The sequence below is a fragment of the Paralichthys olivaceus genome, chromosome 18 (genome assembly GCF_024713975.1).
Source record: "Paralichthys olivaceus isolate ysfri-2021 chromosome 18, ASM2471397v2, whole genome shotgun sequence".
Lineage (NCBI taxonomy): Eukaryota > Metazoa > Chordata > Actinopteri > Pleuronectiformes > Paralichthyidae > Paralichthys > Paralichthys olivaceus.
The window spans coordinates 18,067,201-18,089,448 of NC_091110.1; the positions used below are offsets into that span (position 1 = coordinate 18,067,201).

General features: G+C 41.3%; 4 protein-coding genes across 6 annotated transcripts; 1 reads left to right on the forward strand and 3 right to left on the reverse strand.

Moving 5' to 3' along the window:
• The first annotated feature begins 6,578 nt into the window (after positions 1–6,578).
• On the forward strand, positions 6,579–8,085 carry ppp1r3c2a (protein phosphatase 1 regulatory subunit 3C2, duplicate a). 2 transcript variants are annotated; one of them, XM_020103510.2, is made up of 4 exons: positions 6,579–6,696; positions 6,788–6,867; positions 6,977–7,628; positions 7,709–7,875. In XM_020103510.2, the coding sequence occupies exons 2-4, from the start codon at positions 6,854–6,856 to the stop codon at positions 7,739–7,741; spliced, it is 699 nt and encodes a 232-aa protein (XP_019959069.2). In that variant the 5' UTR covers positions 6,579–6,696; positions 6,788–6,853; the 3' UTR covers positions 7,742–7,875. The 2 variants fall into 2 exon arrangements, with proteins under 2 accessions (XP_019959069.2, XP_069369885.1); XM_069513784.1 differs by having other exon boundaries at positions 6,977–8,085.
• A 1,312-nt stretch (positions 8,086–9,397) lies between these two features.
• On the reverse strand, positions 9,398–10,526 carry LOC109639835 (phospholipase A2, minor isoenzyme-like). Its single transcript, XM_020103509.2, has 4 exons — positions 10,384–10,526; positions 10,141–10,288; positions 9,915–10,048; positions 9,398–9,827 (listed from the first exon to the last, which is right to left on the reverse strand). Exons 1-4 carry the CDS (start codon positions 10,430–10,432, stop codon positions 9,709–9,711), a joined length of 450 nt encoding a protein of 149 aa, XP_019959068.1. The 5' UTR covers positions 10,433–10,526; the 3' UTR covers positions 9,398–9,708.
• Positions 10,527–11,985: 1,459 nt separating this feature from the next.
• On the reverse strand, positions 11,986–13,284 carry LOC109639834 (phospholipase A2-like). Of its 2 annotated transcripts, XM_020103507.2 has the most exons (4): positions 13,128–13,284; positions 12,828–12,975; positions 12,602–12,735; positions 11,986–12,510 (listed from the first exon to the last, which is right to left on the reverse strand). In XM_020103507.2, the coding sequence occupies exons 1-4, from the start codon at positions 13,162–13,164 to the stop codon at positions 12,392–12,394; spliced, it is 438 nt and encodes a 145-aa protein (XP_019959066.2). In that variant the 5' UTR covers positions 13,165–13,284; the 3' UTR covers positions 11,986–12,391. The 2 variants fall into 2 exon arrangements, with proteins under 2 accessions (XP_019959066.2, XP_019959065.1); XM_020103506.2 differs by lacking the exon at positions 13,128–13,284 and having other exon boundaries at positions 12,828–13,030.
• Positions 13,285–13,777: 493 nt separating this feature from the next.
• prkab1a (protein kinase, AMP-activated, beta 1 non-catalytic subunit, a) lies at positions 13,778–21,112 on the reverse strand. The gene is made up of 8 exons (XM_020103522.2): positions 20,978–21,112; positions 19,384–19,566; positions 18,798–18,967; positions 18,412–18,505; positions 17,825–17,939; positions 17,411–17,544; positions 17,164–17,232; positions 13,778–16,083 (listed from the first exon to the last, which is right to left on the reverse strand). The coding sequence occupies exons 2-8, from the start codon at positions 19,531–19,533 to the stop codon at positions 16,006–16,008; spliced, it is 810 nt and encodes a 269-aa protein (XP_019959081.1). The 5' UTR covers positions 19,534–19,566; positions 20,978–21,112; the 3' UTR covers positions 13,778–16,005.
• Positions 21,113–22,248: the final 1,136 nt, after the last annotated feature.

Below are 22,248 nucleotides of genomic sequence, written 5' to 3' on the forward strand. Positions count from 1 at the left end.
ATGCATCACATCTGCACAAGTTCAGTTTCACTCCTGCACCAAGTAGCAAAGCAGGAGGTGTGAATATGTATAATAATCTATATTTTACCTGTGCACCGTGGGTTATATTCCACAGACACTCATTGACAACATGTATTCATTGATATATGTATATATCTATGTACTAATATGTATGTTTATGAGTTTTTGGTGAGATTTTAGTTGTCCTTTCGTTTAGATTTTAGTTGTTTGGGGGCAGTAGAAAAAGATACCAATACATATTTTTAAAATAGCAATGATTCCTAAGATGTCATTATGACCTTTAAGACCATTTAATGAATTTTAAACATATTTGCTGCATTGTAAACATCTGGAAAATAGTTGATAAGAACATATTATAATTTGTTATGGACAAAAATCGGTAATGAGACCATTTCCAACAGCCGATGGATATTTATTCTTTAAAATAAAAGTCTTTATAGAGAAACACGAACGACATCTCGGTGCAGTGATATCGTCGGCTCAATTTTAAAGTCATTTTAAAGCGAATCATCATTTCCTCGGGTCCAGCTCGTATCTGTCAGCTGATCCATCTGCTGTTTTCCTTTTGTGCTCCACTGACTTTATTTCCATATGCACATAATATTTCAGTTATCTTGCAGCTGTGAGGCCATTCTGACTTGTGTCTAAAAATATTCCATTTGGCGGGACTGTCTCCTCGCGGATACTGTTTAACTTCACGTCTCATTCAAACTCCATTTGGCCACATTTCAAAACAGAGCTGTTTGCCCCTTTCTGTGCAAATGAGGAGTTTCTGGTGGGAGGACACGGATGATGATGTTACAGGCACAGCCAAGCTTGCAGGTTACGTTTTCTCACATACATACAAATTGACTCCGGACAAACATGGACGGGCCAAACATGATCCATACATGAGTCACTGCTTTGCATCCTACAGGTGCATTAACAGATAGAACATTACGGCCGATGGGGTCCGGCTATGTTTGTGTACACAACATGAAGATGATTGAAAGAGCTAAATGACAAACTACTCAATGACATTCAGGACGATAAATAAGCTTGAGACGCTGGAGGAGCTGTAAGAGCTGAACCTCTGACCGTGTTCAGCTCTGGTACATTTGAGTTTCAGTCTGCAGCCTGAGGGTAAACATGTCAGTGAGCACAGATCGATTTAGTATTCAAGAAATTCATTTCAGCAATAACAGAAGAACTAATCTCATTTAATCTGAACTCATTTAGCTTTTGTAAACAATATCTGCCGGGTTTTCATGTTCACCAATAAGCTTTTCTTATTTTATGAAGGAATCCAACCAGAGGAGATGTAATTTCACGTCGATTTGAGAAGGACCTGTCATTCCTTACATCAGGCGATCATCTATTATTTACACAGAAACATTTAATTAGAGTAGAGTCAGGAGTTACAGTTCACGTGAACTACAGCCATTGTAATTGTTATTTTTATTTATCATCATTTCATCATCGCTTCAATTTTTAGTCGGAGCAGAATCTTCATTCTCATCATGTACAAGAAAACTTAAAAGTAAACTGAAGTTTTAAGGACCATCCATAAATATATTCTCCATCATCCAAAACAAACAAAAGATAATACAATCATACTTTACTGTGTGAAAGGGGAACATGCTACTACATACGTGAAGACTGCACAATATATACACTATGCATTAAAACTATAACAAAGCAGTAAATAAAAGTAAAGTTCTAGTAAGTTCCACATGATACAGTTATACTATTTATACTGTATTGCTAACTTTATTCAAAGTGGAGCTTTTCAAATATCACAACATGACCAGCAGCTGTTCGAGAAGATGACATTTTATCACAGATCTGACGCCAAAGGTGCATCATACTTTCTGTGACATTCATGTTTGCGACCGTCCATTTTAATTTAAACTACACCTCGCTCGATGTTTCAGCAGAATCATTCATTGTTTGGAGCCCAAAAAAGAGCAGCAGCTCAGAAAGTGACACATAAATAACAGAGACGTTAAAAAGACAGAAAATGGATTCAGGCAAAGTGTTTCTTTGGACTCCGACTCAACCTGCTCCTGCTTTACTCCGCTGACGTCTCCATGAGCAATAACTACACAAATATTACATCCAGCAGTTACATAAAGACGACAGTGAGCCAGCTCCTGTTTCTCCCACAGGAGGGTGCTCCTCGCTCAGCCCTTCTGTCTGCAGGGAGTCAGCAGGAATAATGAAGGAGGCCCCGCAGGCTGCTATCTCCAGTCAGCCAACGGTGGTAATGGGGTTACAGTCGACAATTTGCTGCTCTTCCCCTTCCAGCTTACATCGGCCTCTCTCATCGCTCCTCTTAAAAGCGGAAATCTTAATCGTTCTGCCAGCAGAAATACAGTTTTGGCTTTGAAGATGTTATTCCCCCCCCTCCTCCAAAGAAATAAAGTTTTGGCTTTGAAGATACCATTATTACAGCTATATTTATTTATTTATATGTTTATTTCCCCGACAGAATGGATTTGACTCTTTAAAAGTGTCTGAGGCATTTCAGGTTTTAACATTAAAACTTCAAAAGTGTTTCCAGCAGTGGGGCTGACAAATTGGTCCACAACATTGTGTTTGGGCCACTTCCTATTTTCAGAAAATAAGTCTGTCAAGTACAGAGGAATTATTTGTACTCAAAAAAAACATGGCGTACAAAGAGTAAACGAAAAGGCATTATATGATCGTTTCCGTCCAGTAGTGTAATTGTGGGCATAAATGTTTTATGCACCAAGAACCATTCTTTGCATTTATGTAATTCAAGTGCAGCTTTATAACATTGATGGTGTCAGAGATTTATTCAAAGCTTCAACCGAGTTGCTCAGAGTTTCAGTGAGAGTGCTCTGAAACTGAGGGTTTCCCATAATAATGTTCTATATATATATATATATATATATATATATAAACTACAGTATTCACACATACACGGAAACATATGGTCGATTTTGTGACACCTTCGTTAACAATGGAATTCAAAGTGTTTTTAAGTTTTAGTGTGATAATGGCAGTGTGTGATTCAAGGAACAAACCAGAGCAGCGTTAGAACAACCTGTGAATGTTTTCCCTCTTCCACGTCTGTTTGAAACTCTGTAAACACCTGTATCAATGTGGGAGCAAGTCATCCGCTGTTCTGGTTCATGTCCAGACACGAAGGCTGAGGTTTGGCAATCCGTCGTCCTCTGGCTGTGGTTCCTCATGCACAATTTAACACTGAGGAAACAAATAAGGAATGAAAGACGGCTGTCGTGTGTGGTTGAGAGTGACACTGTCCTGCCGTAAAAAAAACACACAGGTCAGTTTGTTATTACCCAATGATTCCATGTTCTTGTTTGACCACGGTGATAAAGGTACGCCTGCTGCTGCAGGGAAACTATTTCAGGAGACACGGGGTTGTATCAGAGGAAAAGGGACAAACACCACAAAACAGTCTTTCAGGTTGGAGGACACATGTGAGAGTCTCAACCACCGCATGGGAACACCTCACAGAGCTTTTATTTTGAAAGATATGACCAGTAATTGAGCAAAACAAATTCAGTTTCACTTTTCGAAAAACACAAGATGTTGAAATGTGAATTGCAGATAAACCAGGTGGGATGAGCACAAGTCTGAATATAAAAAAACTATGAATGGCTGTTTGAGGAGGGCTCACTAATGACGAGTAATTCTAACAGGAAACTACACTCGTTATATTAACGCGCTGAAAATCCCCAAAAGTATAATTACTTTAAATTACCAACGATGAGATATTTTATTTTCTATCGTCTTTTAAATGATACAAGATGGAGCCTAATTTCTTTCATCTCATGTGGAATCAACTCATATATTTCCCTGTTGTGATTGAACAAACAGCTCAGCTAAGCTAATGTGTGCTCCTAATGTTTCAGAAAGACACCAGTGACAATTCCTCTTAGAAGTTAGATCTGAGCCCATAGCAGCTCCAGTTATGGTCATGAGAAGAAGTCTAGACAGAGAGGTAACGCACACAGACAGACTGTGAGAGACGTAATGATCCATGACTCTGCGTGAGCTCACTGAACATCTGCACGGAGCAGAGTCGAGCAGGGAGTCGTATACGCGTATTATTTTAACATCTGCTTTTACTGGATTTATGGCCGCAGGGTTTAGTAACGTCACATAATGTTCTTGTGTGGTGAGTAAATAAAAATCTGACAGTGAGATTCTGCACGAATGCTTAGAAGTAAAATACAAAAAATTACAAGAACAGGACAGAATCTCAAATAAACCTGAGGGACACATCAGGACCTCATCATGTCCCGGTGCTAATATGAGCAACGTCCATGCTGGTATAGCTTTATTTATACTACTCTGGAGTGATACTACCACTGTTGCATTGATAAAACATATACTACGGATAAAATATTTACTATATAAAATATGCAATACTTTATAAAATTCTGTGTCTACAGTATATTTTATTTGGCTCAGGGCCAGATTGTGGCTTCATGTATTGAAGTGGAAAAAGAAAGCGTGTCTAGCTGACACCTCAGTATCACCCCCGTCTTACGTGCTGCATAAGTAATGTGACTCTGGAGGAGTTATAGGTTAATATGATACCAGACTACAATGTGAATATATATTATTCAGAGATAGAAGAAGGAGCTGCAGAGAAGGAGGTTCACGAAGCCTCTCTGTCACTACGTGCACTTGATTCTTCCATTTAATACAATTCTAAATGTGAGCACGTCATTGATTTTCTCAAGCTCTTCTCATGGATCGTCGTTTTTTTATTGGCTTCTCCTTCTTCCTGGAGCAGCAAAGGAACGGTTCATTCTCAGGGTTTTACATTTTGTATTGTATATGTATTTTGATACTTCAGGGATACACATATTTATTTAATGGTATTATTATTCCTTACTCTGTTTTTTTTACATGCTCTTTCGTTGTGAAACAATTCACTCTGAGGTGTGTTTTGAAGAAAATATTAGAATATAGCAGAGATCATAGTTTACACCTGAAGACGAGGAAGCGCATCTGTTGCAATTTTTAAAAAACGCAAAACTTTCTCCGGTCAAACCTCCCGGGAGGAAGTGGGACAAAAAAGAGACAGATACACTGACACACACACACTGACACACACATAGCAACATATACTTTCAGTGTTTCTGTTGTCATTAATGGTGACATCATCCGGAGCAGGTTTAGATTTGTGACATGGACTTGACAGACAGACAGACAGACAGTTCATACTGACTGACTGTTACGGAAGGAATGCGAACAGTCTTACTCATGCGCCTCATTATGTGTCCTCGCCTCATGGAGGTCATACCAGTCCGTCAACCGATGCCAGAGATGACAGTGAATATTCTACAGCTGCACTATGAACATGTAAAAGACTGATTCACTACTTTTTGGGTCACTTTAACATATTGTTTATTAACTATAATTTGATTTGCACCCACACTAAACTAATATAAGACAATTATACATTGGGGACGTGCAGTCAGTCAAGAATTAACCTGCGTCTGGAACCAGCACTGGGCAGCGTCTGATTCCTTCTAGCAGGCTTTACATTATGTAACATTCATTGTGATGCGCCGGCGTGTTTATGTTAAACCTCAGCGCTGCAGCATCGCGTCGACTCCCAAACTGATGTCAGCCTCAATGTGTTTGCAGCAGTTTCATGGTGTAACAGCCCAGAAACCCAGAAACATACATTTTCCATTAATTACTCCTCTCTGACAAAATATCAGTTAAAACATATTAAAAAAATATACAACGCTGTAATTTGCTCATAGGTGGCGTTGATCTTCTCGTGTTGCTCTTGGCAAGAAAGCGAGAAAGTGTATTTGAGACACATTCAAGGCAACGCTAAGCTAAATGCTAAATGTATAAGGGTACAGAATTCTGTCAATGAACACACACGAAGAAATTGCTCTTTTGCAATTAAAGAGATTATATGGAATTGTGTCACCACCAAAGTACATGACTTTTTACAAATATATCTTTTGTTGGATTAAATATAGATATTCTGGTTCTAATTATTAACCGTCTTTAAATTTCAATATGCTGTTTTAACTTCACCATGGAAAGCCGTTCTCTCTCCCTCCGTCACATCAAAGCTTAACGTTGGGCGACTTCTTAAGCAATTGCAATTTTCTCTTGAGGTCCATCTGTCCTAATCTCTAAATGAGAGCTCTGTGCCTGGCAGCCTGATTTACAATTTAAATTGTAGAATAGGACGGAGAGAAGACGAACTTCACCATTAAAAGAATGGACAAAATTGAAAATTCTGACGGTTGGATTTAGAGTTTAATTTGATTTTGTGCCTGCAGCCTCCTTTAAACCGGTGCTGTGTAAGAGAGAAGCCTGTCATGTGATGATTCTTCTTTTTTGTTTAATGTTTAATTCATTCTTTACTCCTGGGTGCTGTCATGAATTATACTTGTTGTGACTCTGATTGGCCGTTTATAAAAAATAAAAAAAAAGGTAAATGTTGCTGCGCAGATCCATGAAAGTAAAACTTTGAGGCCCGGCTTCACAGGCAGTTTCTTTAGTGGGCAGGGCAAAGGAGGCTTCACCTCATTGGTTAAACGAGCCTCATGTTAAAGTTGTGACACAGAAGATTCAGCCTCATTCCCAAACTCCACGCTCCACAGAGCTCAGACAGAGACACAGCAATGCTTTCCTTTCCTCTGCTCTAATGAAACACCCACTGTAAGTACATCTTTCTTTAAAACAGCAAACTGTTGTTGTTTGATTCACTGAGAAGTTTTATTTATTCATCGCCTCTGTTTTCTGCTCATAGACTATTCTGAGTTTTGTGGCAGCTCCAGCAAAGACGGCAGATTCCAGTGAGACGTCGACTGTGAAAATGAATTATACAAGGTGGGTTCATTTGATTGTTTCCTTTCTGGCAGAAGTTGAAATATGTGCAATGACTCTGTGTGGGTGTGACTGTAGATCTTATTTTAACCCTGTCATGCTTCGTCTTCAGAGTTCTCCATGCCTTTGGAGGTCACCCCCAGACCGCTGTGATGCCCATTGACCTCGCTAGGTGCCTGAGCCTCAGTCGGCGCCAGCCTCTTCATCCCCTGCCGTCCATGCCTCCTCTGAAACCTGCACAGCGTTATTGTCAGTCGACCGGCCCTGCGCCCAAGAACAGCCTTCACTCCCCACATTACTCTTCCTCTTCGTCTTCATCCTCATCACAGCCCTCCTCCACTGCGCCCTCTGAGCCTCGGAGCTGTTTCCGCAGGGACAGCGGCAGTCTGAACAAAAAGCGTGTGGTGTTTGCAGATGCGAAGGGGCTGGCGCTCACTGCTGTGCGTCTCTTCATCCCTGAGCCCTCAGCTGCCTCCCCTGCTCTGGTGATGAAACCCTCGCTGGCCAAACTGCAAGGCCAAGAGTTTCGTCTGGGTTTCCCACAGCCGACGCAGGACCTTAAATCCTTCCTTGCACGTCTGAGAGACTTGCATGTGCAGCTGAGAAGCTGCAACATTTCAGAACACTCCCTGAGAGGCAAAGTATGCGTCTCACATGAGAGTATTGAGAAGGCCGTGCAGATAAAGTTGACCTTTGACTCTTGGCGGAGCCATCACAACATTCCCTGCACATACCTGCAGCAGCAGCGCTGTGGCGGCTCCGATGTGAGTGTTTTTACTTTTGACTTGAGTTTACCCCAGAACATTGATCCAAAGGAGAGAATTGAGTTTTGCGTGTCCTTCAGGCCAGGAGCTGGAACGAAGGCACACTGGGATGACAACAGAGGGCAGAATTATAGGCTGTGCGTGGAAAAAGACGCACCGAACTCAAACCAAGGCGACGTTAACCGGTTTTACCCGACACTGTCCAAACATCAGCCACCGACTTGGCCGTCACGTGTGTCTCACAGTGTGCAGACCTCTGCTGACCTGCAGTATCTTCACAGGAGTTTATCGAGCAGAGTCAGAGAAGAGTGGAAAAACTTTGTGTTCAGCTGAGAAGACCACATGTTCTCAGCAAAAAATATAATTTATTCAAAAAGTATATGTAAAAGGGAAAAGAAGTGTATGAACTTTCTCAAATGTCAGTGTTAGATGGTGTAAAGTCTGCTGTTGGAGAAAAGAGCTCACCCAACCTGAGCTGAACCCCCTGTTTAAATGTGAATATGTTCGAGTTCTTATTAAAATTCTTAAAAGATAAAAACTTTCTGTTTCTCTCCTCTGTAGAAGTTCCCACACATGCCACACATTCATAACTGCTGATTAAAAAATGCATCGTGTATTAATACACATTTGCGAAGAGACGCAACGCATGAAACATGAGCCCTGCTGACGAGACGGAAACATGTCGGTAAACAAAGCCATTTCTTTTTTTAGGAGCTTTTGTACCTGCTGCTGCTAAACCCTTTTACTCCCGGGACATTTGAATAGTTAACAATGTCCCTGACGTACTTTCACACAGACATTAAATCTCTTGGCCCGGGCTCAGATGTCTTTTCATGTGATAGCAACAATGTCATGCATACCAGAGGGAGGAAGTCAACAAGCTGAGAGATCCTCTGGGCAGACCACAACACTCCCCCACCTGCCGTGGGAAGTAGACTAACACGCTGGAAACCGAAACTTCTTGTACCAAACCTGATGGGTTTGGCCAAATAGCAGGTAACCATGGCAGCATCGAGCTGGCGTTGAACTCTGGGTATTGCACGGGCTTGTGTTCACATGCAAGGGTGGAGTCATTTTGAGACATTCAAGCTGCAGCAACAGTGAGAAAAATCTCTCTTGGCTCCTCTTGTTCCACTCCTTCTTACTCACCTCTCTGTTCGACCAGTTTCTTTGTCCCTGTCCTCTTCTCTCATGTCGGTATCCTCCCAGATGAATCAATGCTTTTTTAAACTGTCAGTTTGGATTGTTGCACACGTGCGGTTTTACTCGTGTGGCAGTTTTTCCAGACGTCGCAACCTAAAGCACTTATTTATTCATCAGGCTCAACAGTTGTGGTTTGTTGTCAGATGTCACATCCCCCCTCCCTCCAAGCATTCCAGTGAATAATAAGCCAAACAGAACTGTTAGAACAGGACACGCTGTCAAAACAAGAACATTTGTTTCTATTGTTATACACACAGATCATTAGTGTCACCCTCCATAGATCAATTTACGACTCGTCTTGGAATTTTTTAATTAACCTCAGAAACTCTGTATCAAGCTCAACATCGCCTCATCAGCATATTCATCATATGCAAGTTTGCATACAGTATTTGCATATTTGTCAAACAAGATTGTACTTGTATATTGTATTAACTTGAGTGTTCTGATGTTTTGTTTGTAAGGTGTTTGGTTCACCCTTAGAAAAGGTGACTATGGGAGAAAGAAGGTAAAAGTGCCTTTACAAAGAAAACTCTTTAAATTCCTACACACAAAAAACTGCATTGTCGTTTTTTTTTATCTTCTTTATTGAGGACTGCAAGCATTGGTATTATTCAATAAAGAGCAAATATTAAAGTCTGTGTATTACTTCCTGCAAGCAAGGAAAGAAAAAGCTGGATGAGAGCGCCCTCTATTGGACACCACAGCTAACAATAGATTCTGCAGATGGAGGGAACCTGGGATTTTTACACCCAGAAAAAAATTACAGAAGCAGAAAAGAAATCATGATACTGTGAATGTGGCAGAGTCACATTCCTCCTGAGAGCTCAACGATGGGTGTGTAGGAATGAATCCTGCGTTCGATATACTGCGGAGGTCTTTACTGACAACGGTCGCTGGGCAAGTGCTCGTGCTCAGGGATCCAAGGCGACCTGGCGAAACACTCGGCGGCCTTCCTGTCACACTCGCAGATGAACATCTCACATTTGTCGTTGTCATCTGAGGAAGAGAGAGAGCACGAGGCGTTTAGGAGCTTATTTCTTCGTCTTTAATAACCTCAAACTCTTGTTGTCTTGGTGCACTCACTGCCACAGGTGACCGTCCTGCTTGCTTCGTCACAGCTGTAGGAGTAGAACTCGGTGTAGGGGTTGTCGAGGATGGGCCAGCATTCGTCGTGCTGCATGGCGTCACTATAACACTTGTCGTGCACTTGGCAGCACCTGCAGGTTTGACAACACAAGTGTTCAGAGAGGCCGAAAAGACGTTTGTATGTCATCATAGCACTGAGCTGAGAGAGTGAATGAATCACGACCTATCCAGTTCGTCCACAGGCGTGCCAGAGCCGCCCTTTCCACAATAGCAGCCGTAGTCAGCGTAGTCCATAACTGGCCAGCTGTCGGGCATCGTGCACAGCATCATTTGCCTGAACTGGTTGAGCGCCTTGTCGTTGGTAGACACGGCTGAAGCACAACAAAGTAGAACGATGAATCAGAGTCAGTTGTCATATTTATCCACAAGGTAAATGGGGAGAAGCTTTTTGTCAAGTCGTACTCACCCACAGAGAGGCCGGCAGCCAAGAGAACCAGAGAGTGGAGGGTGTTCATCCTGAGAGTCAGAGCTTCAGCCACAGCTCCAGCTCAAAGTTCAGGCCCTCTTTATATATTGAGCATCGGGCCGTGTGGCCCCACAGCCGTGTCAGCTGTTAATACTACATAGGGTCGCACGCCTCGCAGCTCCGAGATTCAAATAAGAACCAACATGTGCAAAAAGCAAGAAAATTTCCCACGCACTTCTTTGTGAAGTCATAGCTCAGAAGCTCAAACAGACGCTGTGAACAAGGGATAGAGAGGATTGATAATGTCGGCCTTTGACTTTATTTGTAAAATTTTGATTTCTTAAAGTAGCTAATTCTCTGAAAAAGAACTTAACATCTCTAGAATAGCCCGTTTATTGTGCTGTGTTATAACTAAAGAAAAATAAATAAATAAAAAAAGGAACATATATGAATAATAAGTGGGGTTCTTTATCTTAAAGTTATATTTTTTTCTTCCTTCCTCCGTCTCCCTTCCTGATTTTTTCCAAAAACAATATTAATTTTGTTCCCTCTTCCGTCTCACATCAAATGTTTTAGCTACAACTTCTTTATCTCCATTTAATAAATGTCATTATTTGCTTTCTTCCATTCGCTCTGCTGCATTTAGAAACCTGAGAGGAAAAAGGTCACTTTTCTTAATATTCTGAACAGATACTTTTCATTTTATTGAGAGAGGCCGCAACAATATACAGAGAAATAATTACTCCTCAGAGGTTTCCAACTGATTTACGACGTCTTTTACGTTATTTATTCCAGTACTGCTGCAAAACAGGACGGGGAAAATTATACAGGAGTGTGGTTAGCTGTTCTCATCCAAGTTTCATTGGAGATATGACAAAAAGTAATGCATTATAATTCGTATGTATTCTACACAATCATGGGTCAGGAGGCTGGGGACCTATGAGAGAGACAGATGACTCCAGCCTCCAATGTTTGCATTACTCTGCATATTCATGTCGTAACATCATGTGCAAAAAGAGAGATAACAAACTTTACATTGGAACTTTCCAGCATAAGTATGGAGACGTGGAAAATCCCGAACGACAAACTTACATCTTGGATGATATGAAGAGGACGATAACAGTGGAGGGCAATATTTGCTTTTAAAGTGTGTAAAACTTAATTAACGTCATCAAAGTCTTTTCTTTCTTCTTCCTATTCAGGTAGTTGTTTGAATATTCAAAATCAGATAAAAGTAAATTAAAACAATATATTTTTATATTTTCTTATATAATCATAAAGCAAAGACATAAATCACTTGTTTGGGCTGCTACACCTCCATCAGTCACTCCATTCTCTCTGTTTTCATCAACTAATTACAGAAGTCTTCTCCACAGTCTTTGTCGGTGTCTTTGGTTCTGAGTGAAGTTCATTTCCCCACTTTTCTTCCAACTGTTTCTTGTAGTCTGAGGCTGTGTGTACATTTTAAGTTTCAAACATTTCAGAAGCCACTGTCTGAGTTTATTACATATATATATATATATATATATATATAAAAGGTAAAAGTGCCTTTACAAAGACTGTACAAACTCTATATATTCATACACAGAAAAAACTGCATTCTCATTTTTTTATCTTCTTTATTGACTGGAAGTATTTGTATTATTGGATAAAGAGCAAATGTTAAAGTCGACAGTCTGTATATTACTTCCTGCAAGCAAGGAAAGAAAAAGCTAGATGAGAGCGCCCTCTATTGGAACCTTGAGTTAGGATAAACCTGTGAATAACTGGCCTTCACTTAATGAGGGAAGCAGATCCACAGCTAACAAAAGATTCAGCACATGGAGGGAACAACAGACGTTTATGCACAGGAAAAAATGACAGAAGCAGAAAATAAATCACGATACCGTGAATGTGACAGAGTCGACGTGAATATTTCAATGAGCTGTCAAAAACAATCTGCCACTCCTGAGAGCTCAACGATGGGTGTGTAGGAATGAATCCTGCGTTCGATATACTGCGGAGGTCTTTACTGACAATGGTCGCTGGGCATGTGCTCGTGCTCAGGGATCCAAGGCGACCTGGCGAAACACTCGGCGGCCTTCCTGTCACACTCGCAGATGAACATCTCACAATTGTTGTTATCCTCTGAGGAAAAGAGAGAGAGAGCACGAGGCGTTTAGGAGCTTATTTCTTCGTCTTTAATAACCTCAAACTGTTGTTGTCTTGGTGCACTCACTGCCACAGGTGACCGTCTTGTTTGCTTCCTCACAGCTGTAGGAGTAGACCTTGGTGTAAGGGTTGTCGAGGATGGACCAGCATTCGTCGAGCTGCATGGCGTCACCGTAACAATTGTCGTGCACTTGGCAGCACCTGCAGGTTTGACAACACAAGTGTTCAGAGAGGCCGAAAAGACGTTTGTACGTCATCATAGCACTGAGCTGAGAGAGTGAATGAATCACGACCTATCCAGATCGTCCACAGCCGTGCCATTGCCGCCATATCCACAATAGCAGCCGTAGTCAGCGTAGTTCAAAATCGGCTTGCTGCCGGGCATCGTGCACTGGATCATTTTCCTGAACTGGTGTAGCGCCCTGTCGTAGCTAGACACGACTGAAGCACAACAAGGTAAAACGATGAGAATTCTGTTCATGCAGGACAAGAAGGTGCATCAACCGCCGAACATGCAGATGAATCAGAGTCAGAAATACTTCATGTATCCACGAGGCAAATAGGGGGGAAGCTTTTTGTCAAGTTGTACTCACCCACAGCCACGAGAACCAGAGAGTGGAGGGTGTTCATCCTGAGAGTCAGAGCTTCAGCCACAGCTCCAGCTCAAAGTTCAGGCCCTCTTTATATATCGAGCATCGGGCCGTGTGGCCCCACAGCCCTGTCAGTTGTTAATGCTGTATATGGTCGCACGCCTCACAGCGCACGGGCTCCGTGATTCAAACACAAACAAACATGCAAGAACATTTCCCACGCACTTTTTTGTGAAGTCACAGTTCAGCAGCTCAATGACCAAACAGACTCTATGAACAGGGGTTAGAGAGAGGCTGCAACATCATACAGAGAAATAATTACTCCTAAGAGGTCTGCACTGGATAACATCTATTTTATTTATTCCAACACTGCCGCAAAACAGGACGGGAAGATTATACACCAGTGTGGCTAGCTGTTCTCATCCAGGTTTCAGAGGAAATATGACAGAGAGTAATGCACTAGAATTCCTATGTATTCTACGTAATCATGGATCAGGAGGTTTTTTTTTAAAATATGAGATATCAGGAGCCACTGTGTGGGTCATCACAAAAACTGCCAGGCCCCGAAATGAGTCGAAACAACTCATCGCCTTCTACAAATTAACTGTTTGAGAGAAGCTGACAACACACAAATGACTCAAGCTCCACATGGATTTGTGCTGTAACAGGGTCTTTATTACATATATCTCTCAAAATGGAAAGTGTTCATGCAACCAGCACGATTCAAAGGCTCAACAACACTTTTAATTTAATGACACTGCAATTTATCTGAATGTCGAGCATCAATATTCTGAGACAACAGCAGAGACAAAAAACAAAAAAAACAAAGAGACCTTTACTGAGAAGATCCTCAGCCTCTATCCTGGCCCGCAATACACGCAGTCGTCTTTTTGTTCACGGCTGTTAAACCCACATATCATCATGTGACAAATATATACATTGATGTTTCAAGTCATAATCTTAGCTTCAAACTCTGTCCTTCAGAAGTCATGACACAAACACAGATCATTAACAACACAAACACGTTGACGACAACACAAACTCCTCAGTAACGCGGCTCTCACACGTGCCAGACCTCAACCTTTGTTTCACTTCGCTCTGAGCTGCGTGTCGTAGAAGTTGAGATAAGTTCAACTTTTTTTTAACCCCAGCCAATCAAGAGCAGGCGCTAGCCAATCACATTAATGCAGAAACATTTTCATTCCTGACGTCAAACATCAAAATGATAGTTGAGAGAGGAGGCGGAGGCAGCAGCTGAAACTGGTGACGGTTCTTCTGCTTGTGAAATCGATTTCCTGTGACTTCCCTTTAGCATTGCATGGACAGCTAGCATCACATGTTAAAGGCTAGCATCACATGTTAAAGGCAAGCCACTTTTGTTCCCCCCGAGAAATAAATAAATAAAGAGAACCACTCACAAGTGTTGAAGCAACACGTGTGTGAGTGCTCACTGCTCAGTGACAGTTCCAGTCTGTTACATGATCCTCTTGCGGTTCCCTTTGTCAGTTTTGTGGTTCTTCAAGCCAACGTCCATCACTTGGTCACTGTCAACTATCTTTAAAGATTTGTTTCCATCTATGGCATCTTCTCCATTAACCTTAATTCTTCATCTCAAGCCTCGCTTTGTAGAAACTGGTGTTGCAACTAAATAATGGCAAAAACAAATGACGCCATATTAACTGGTGTGACGATGGACTGTAAATAAAGATGGACGGCATGACACTTCTCCCTAAGTGGCACCAAACTGTCTGGATTACCCCCTGGTGGCTGGCTGCAGTATAGGTCATAAACCGCACCCAGACGATCGAAATGTATGTGTGTACGAATTATTATTATACATTAGAGAAATGTATGAATTATTCATCCGATACATTGTCGTGCCGTTAGTGTACACCAATCTGAACGCTGTACCTGATCAGGGTACATACACTACATTCTACACAAAAATAAATGTTTACTATCGTAGTGCAGTTATATTAAAGTTTAGACCAAGATAAATCAAGATAACACAATAATTAGATCTGGGTTTGGTCTCAACTACGTCGTCTTTGTCCAAACTAGCAATGTGCTCGGACGCTTGACTGAAATGGCAATGGACCACAACACAGCAGCTATATTAAAATAACACCATCAACCGAGGTAAAAAAAAAAATATATATATATACAACTGAATACTTCACAAATAATACAAAAATATCTACTGTGTGCTCTGTGATCATACTAATTCAAACTATTTCAAGATAAACAGGCATAAAGGAAACAGTGGAGAACTACTGCAGTGCATCTTTTAACGTTATAACATTCACATTCTTGATTGTTCCACTATCATAGAGGAAAGACAGCGGCAGCCTCATGAGTCTGAGGTATTTCCATCGCGTCACCCATTCTCCTCGTTATATTTCTGTCTGCTTTTAACATAGACATGTCTTAGCGTGCTACCTCATTGTTAATGCCTCTCTAGGTCTACAGAGCACAGTGACTACAGAGGGCAGTCAGTCAACAAGTAAAGGCAGAGGAAATAATTAACTGAGTGCCATTGATCATCTTCGACATGTGTGTACAACAGCTGGGTATACAGTGAGTGTACAATATATAATCTCCGAGCTGTGTTTAAGATTCAGACGGGATAAAGTATTGTCATCATTAAACTTAACGCTGTGTCTTTAATAAAAATTTGATTTGAAAAATGTTGCTATAGTCCACTTTTAGTTTTTCTCTCTTCTTCAAACCAGAACAAAGATCTACCAGGTGAAACTCAGGACGGACTGATAGGAGCCTGGATTCATGTGTTCTCTCTGTTCCATGGAGCAGGTGGAGCTGATATTTTGCACACTCAGTGTACAGTTAACACACTCGGATAGCAAAGTAAAAACATCTACAATCAGATGGGCTTATATAGTAAGGTGGTGACGTACTTCTTCTTGTAGCGATGTGTCGCACTGAGCACCATCACCCCATCCTGTGAGACGAAAACAATGAAAGAAGAAAACAATGAAATTCATGCTGGCAGTTTAAATGCACAGTGGCACAATGATATCGGGTTTACCATGTGCAGCATAGCGATACATACTGTAATGGACATTTTTAAACTGTTTTACCTGAATATGCTCAGTGAGTTTAGTTAAAGTCTTCTAATTTAGTATTATGCTCTACTCGGAATGTTTGCTTACGAGTTCTACAGAGGGAATGTTTGTGTAGTGTGAACTGTTTGATCAAATGTGTTTGCACGCTTAGGACAGAGAGATCAACGTCCACCTCTTTCACCATGCAGCATGTTGCAGGACAGACGACGTGGCAGAGGACAGCTGTGCGTTTCAAACCTTCTCGTCATAAGAGATATACTTTAGATTCTGGAGCCTGTGGTGGCTTTAAGAACTCTGTCCCTATTTGGCCGAATAGTAACTCTCTAACCTTGTACGTGTTTAACATTGTCTGCGTAATTTTGCTTCTCGATCAGTATTAACTGCCTTGAAACTCGGTTGAGCGTTGATTTGATCATTCAGCGTTCCAGGGGATTAAAAGCAAATTCCCACCACAGAGATTAGTGGGAGTGCCGCCCACTAACTCAACGACCTGCTCTGCTCACTAATCTCCATCAACAGTCAGGAAATGAGATGTCTGCCACCACTGTGTTACTGTTCTGACGTTCATAGTAAGAGACTTGATTGTTTTTGCTGTGGTGTCACACTATCACCTCCCTGCAGCTCGTCACTGAAACAGGCAGGGAAACACAAAGTGGAAATTTTATTATGAAACGCAATTTGGTGACTTTGGAAGCCAGTTGCTTTAGTTTGAACCGAGACAACCACAGCAGCAGATGAACCTATTATGGGATTCCCCCCTGCTGTCTATATTTATTTATAACTTAGTTTGTTTATCCTGTGTCAAATTGTTGGAATCATCTGTCCTTGAGCTCCCCTGACAGGAGTTTGTTATTATCACACGTTACTCTATTGAAATGATAATAAATAAAAAGTTTTCCAACATTTCAGCAGCTGAATCATTGTTCTTGTGTGATTCGGTCACATTGGGCTCTTACCTTAATGGACAGAGCATAGAGGTGGTTGAGCATGACATGGTTGGGCTCTGGGAGTAAAGCAGGATCACACTGAAAAGGAAATGTGAAAAGAAAAACGTAAAAAAATACATAATTCCAAAACAGACATGATTTATCCTTAAATTTTTTATTTTCTTCTCTGTCTCATTTTAACTTTTTATCAGGCACTTGCAGTTTAATTTCACTTTAAAAAACAAAACAAAAACCTAACTGCATCACAGCCACTTACAGAAATCCCAGTGTCTTTGTTGAGGATGACCTGTAGTAGGTGTGGAGGGAGAATGGGCGGAGACTTGAACTTCTCTTCCTGTTTCGGAATATAGGCGTCCTGATGATATGGCCCGGGAGGGGAGCTGGAGAGGTCTGATTGAGGAATGGAAGGAGAGTAAAGAAAGGGCGATATGGTTTAACTGAAACAGGAAACGAATTGTTTTACAACATCCACACAGAAACTGACATCTCTGCGTTAGTTCACACAATAAAACTAATTTCAAAGTTTGGATTTCTGACTGGATTTATATTTTATGATGTTTACTTGCAGCCCAAATATAAGAATACACAGAGCCGGTTTTGTACAGTTTTCCACACCCATTTCATCAACCTGTACTCTGCATCAGTGGGTCTAGCCGCTGTCAGCACTCACCTGACATGTCAGAACATTTCTGCGAGTCCACCATCAGAGCGTCAAACACCTCAAAGTCGGTTTTCTTCACCTGGATGATGTTGTTGACTGTGCCGAGCTGGCTGGTTACAACCGGCTGTGAGGAAACAACAGATTCACAAATGAAGCTCAAAAGCATCCAGAAGACAAAAAAACAATTCAATGTGCAAGATATCAAATTGTCCACAAACGTGCCAAGTTTACATGATGTGTGGCATTTTTTACATTTGATTTGAAAGTATTTCCTTGCAGCAAAGAGATTCTCATTGTCTTTATCAAAACTGGATCATAGGCCTCACTCAGATCATTGGTTGCAGTCAAAATTAAAAACCCATAATCTCCAAAATGCAACTTTCAACCAAGCAAACACTACTTTAACACATTTATTTACACATGTTGATGGTAAAAGTTAAAGGACGTTAAAGACGGAATGTCCAGCTCACATAAAGAAAGCGTCTATGTGAAATGTAGCGGGGAAATCCCAGCTGCAACATGGTCTCTAGTTGGATATTGACAGATAGAAGCTTGTTTTTAAAAACCAGTGTATGATAATGAGTATAATCACTGACCTCAGTTGGGTCGTGGGTCCACTGACCATCTACATAAAACTTGTACTGATGCTCCCCCTCAGGCAGATCGACAATGGCCACAAAGGTGTTTTGACTTTGATAGAAGACAGGGGAGAACATTTGGTAAAGAGGTGAGTGGACAGAGTGACTTCTCTTTGAATCTTCATCCTCATGAATAAAATGTTTTCCCTCTGATTAAGTAAATTGAATTTTAATAATAATAATGGAACGTTCTAACAATGGTATTCATAAAACATCAGCTGTTCAATGGATGACACTCAAAGCAATGCTCTTTGATTGTTTGCTAGCTTCAATGAGAAATGGTAAACCATATCGTTTCAAACATCTATAAATGAGGGTTACAAGAGTTCGAGTTATACCCTCACCTTCTAATAAGTGGTATCTTGTTGGCCCAGTTGTTAAAGGACCCAGAGAGAAAGACCTCTTTGCCATCTCCAGTCCAGCGAAAGACTGTTGGTCTGTCTAAAGTTGGACCTTTGTCTTCTGCTTCTAAGTCTTGCTGCCACGCAAGAAACTCCTCTTTCTCTAAAGGAGCCTGAAATATCAATCACAAAACCACCATTAAGGCCGGTTTATACTTTCGCCATCAGTGCAGATCCTACACCGCAGCCTACGCAAGTTGTGTACACCTTTGTGAGCTGCTCAGCAATCACAAAATCAAAATGCTGGTCACTGGTGTTGATTTCAAACAACCGAAACAGAAAGTGAATGGATCGTGTTCGAGTTGAAGCAGCTTGAACTACTTGAGCTACTTTTTTCTTCTTCTTGTGTGGCCACTGATGCACAGACAAGTGGACGTGCCAACCAATAGCAATTGTTATGGTGAAGCACGAACTGGCCTTTCGCCATTTGTTCATTTACAATACGTAAACATAGGTTTGAGATTCCTCAAGCACCAAACGATCATGTCAGCAGCAGAAAATGTGTGTCTGATACACCAGCATGACCTACCTTCATATCTTCACCATGAAAAATATCTGCATCTTCAGGGCTGTCCATCAGGATTTTGGGCCTCTCGCCCTCCTTCGCACCTCTGCTGTCCCTCCGCTGAGCCTTCTCTCCCTGGCCCATCGCCGCCCTCTCACTGCTCGTATTACCCATGGCTTTGTCTTCTTGTAGGCCGATGCAAGGTCACTGCGAATAGGAGTTTTAAAAGCCGACAAACTCAGATTGGGGAAGATGTGAGATTTTTATTTTTTTTTAAATAACGTCATTAATCATTGACTGTCAGCGTTGGAACGCCTGCAACGTGAGTGGCTTTTAAAGACATCACTCAAACGAGAAAGAACACTTTTAGACCTTAGGCAATAAAGTAGTTTATAATGAGCGCAGGAGAACAATGAGCTAGCTCGCATGTGTTGCCTTAAAGACTACAAGCAGCAATGTGTCAGAATCCTTTGGAGATGTTTGATAGACATGTACTCACTTCATGGGGAAATACTAACTGTAATACAATGCTGTATTTATCTGATAGAAAGATATCTGCAGTGTTTAATCATATTGATTAGTTATGCTGAAATAATCTATTTACAATTACAATTTATCTCTTTAAAAGGTTTGGTGGGGGTCCATGCACCCTATAATAAATAATTTATTTGCTGAAACTAGAAACCTTCCTAACATAGGAAATGTATTATAATCAACGGATATATCGGATTTCATTCATTGACTTGTCTGCAATGCTGCTGCTGCAGAATACCAATGACCTTAGCATTTCTAACAATGGATTATCTATTGCAAGGAGGTTTCTCAATGCAAATGCAGTTGCATACCAGTGTGAAATGAACTGAAACCAATAGGCAGCCATACTCTGACTGCTACTCGAGGTGGCATTGAAAACTTCAACCAAAGAAGTCTGGCTTCCTTGTCACGTTGCATCCTGCTGATTGTTATTTCTCTTATATTCACTTTCCTGTCAAAGCACTTTGTAAACTCTGTTTTTAAAAAGTTCTATATAAACAAAGTTTATTATCATCATCTTATCTGTCATTCTCCTGTAAACGTGTGATCTTTAATTCCACATCCTACTTTAAATCATATGTGTAATTTAACATTATTTGTCATTTACCAGGGTTGTGCTTCTACTACATTAACACCACAGCTGTTAAATAACAAGGTTAAGAAGTCGTGATGTACTATTACCTGAAATGAGAGTGGTTGTTATAAAACAAATACAATGCAGCATGTTTGGAAGTTATCCTGCGGTGCTAATGTGGTGTCAGCTGATGTTAGCCACATGCAGGATGCTAGCCTGCTAGAAAGCTAACGGACATTAGCTCTGCTGAAAACCTGACGAATGAGAAATGAACTCAAAGTGAAACCACAGCTGGATTCGTCTGAACGACAACAACTGCATCACATGAAGTTCAGCTTCAGCGGCAACGTTAGCTGCAAGGGACGCTAACGTTAGCTAGCAGCTAGCAATCGGCCCTCCGGGCTAACACAGAGCTAGCCCAGCTAGCTGCTGAGGGACAGCCATTAAAGAATAAAAGACAGAGACTTTAAAATCAGACAGAGGTCCGGTGAGGTTTTGTTTTGTTCTTACCTGAGCAGAGATTAGCCTGGTAGCTTTCTGTGTTAGCTCCTCGACGCCATTTTCACCGGAATACAAAAACAAAACATTTGGTTCCGTCACACAAAAACAAACCGGGCCCCTCCTCCTGATGCGCATGCGCAGTCGATTAAAAAAAAATAATAATAATAATAATAAGAGCCAGGCCTCAAAAACAGCTGGATATAAAAATACTGCAGTAATCCTGCAGTATTTAATGAGTACAGACCCACTGAGTATCACACAGACGTTTAGTTCACTGCAGTATTTGTCTGATCTCAGTCATATTTTTAAATCTGCAGCACGTAACGGATGTAATTGTAAGTAGTCAACACTAGATGGAAGCCTGGGTCAAGTGCTATGACAATGTGCAGACGGAAAATCAAGCAGGTGAATCGTAGTTTCCAATGTATGTTTATTCCCAGTGTGACATTCTTACGTGCATGTACGATAAACTTACTACAGCACCTTTCGAAAAACACTTACAAAGTCGCTTCGCAAATTAGAAACAAGAGCTATAAGAGGTAGAGACCTTAAAATTCAACAGTTCCCACGATGAGCGAGCACTTTGGCGACTGTGGAGAGAAAAAGCTCACCCTCATTAACTGGAAGAAACCTCGAGCAGAACCAGACTGAGTGTGGGCGGCCATCTGCCTCGGAGAATGAGAGAGAGAGACCGGTAACAGTACCTGCACTTTGAACAAGCTGCAAACAAATTATTAAGTTTTGACTAAGACATGCACGAACGTGCACGATGAAACAAGATGAATCATTGTAAACTGATTCTAGAAAACATTCGGTAAGAGCCTACACACAAAAATATGTCTTTTCAGTCCACCATCTCCTCAGGGAGTTTGCTCCGCAGAGTGAGAGCCCTGACAGAAAAGGCCTGATCAGCCTCCGTGTGAGATCATGCAACAATTCAACCCGATAGTCCGACGGCTCCGCGCTCCATCACCTGTGGTCTCAGTTGCCCTGAGCAGTGCTGCTGTGCCCCCTGTCAATACGTGCAGCTGTTGTTTTTTAATGTGGACCAGCTGGCAAAGAGCAGGTGTAATAAACAACTTGAACGGTGGCTCGGTTCCCATTCGGCTTCATCAATTAGACACACGAATGCTGTACATCAAAATGCACAATGTTAGGGCTCTGCAATCAAGCCTCTGTATTGCAGATATCATCCATTTTTAAATACAATTTAAAATGTCTCTTAATGTTATTTTGTTATTGCTCTGATTTGTTTAAAGCCATTTCTTTCATCTGAACAT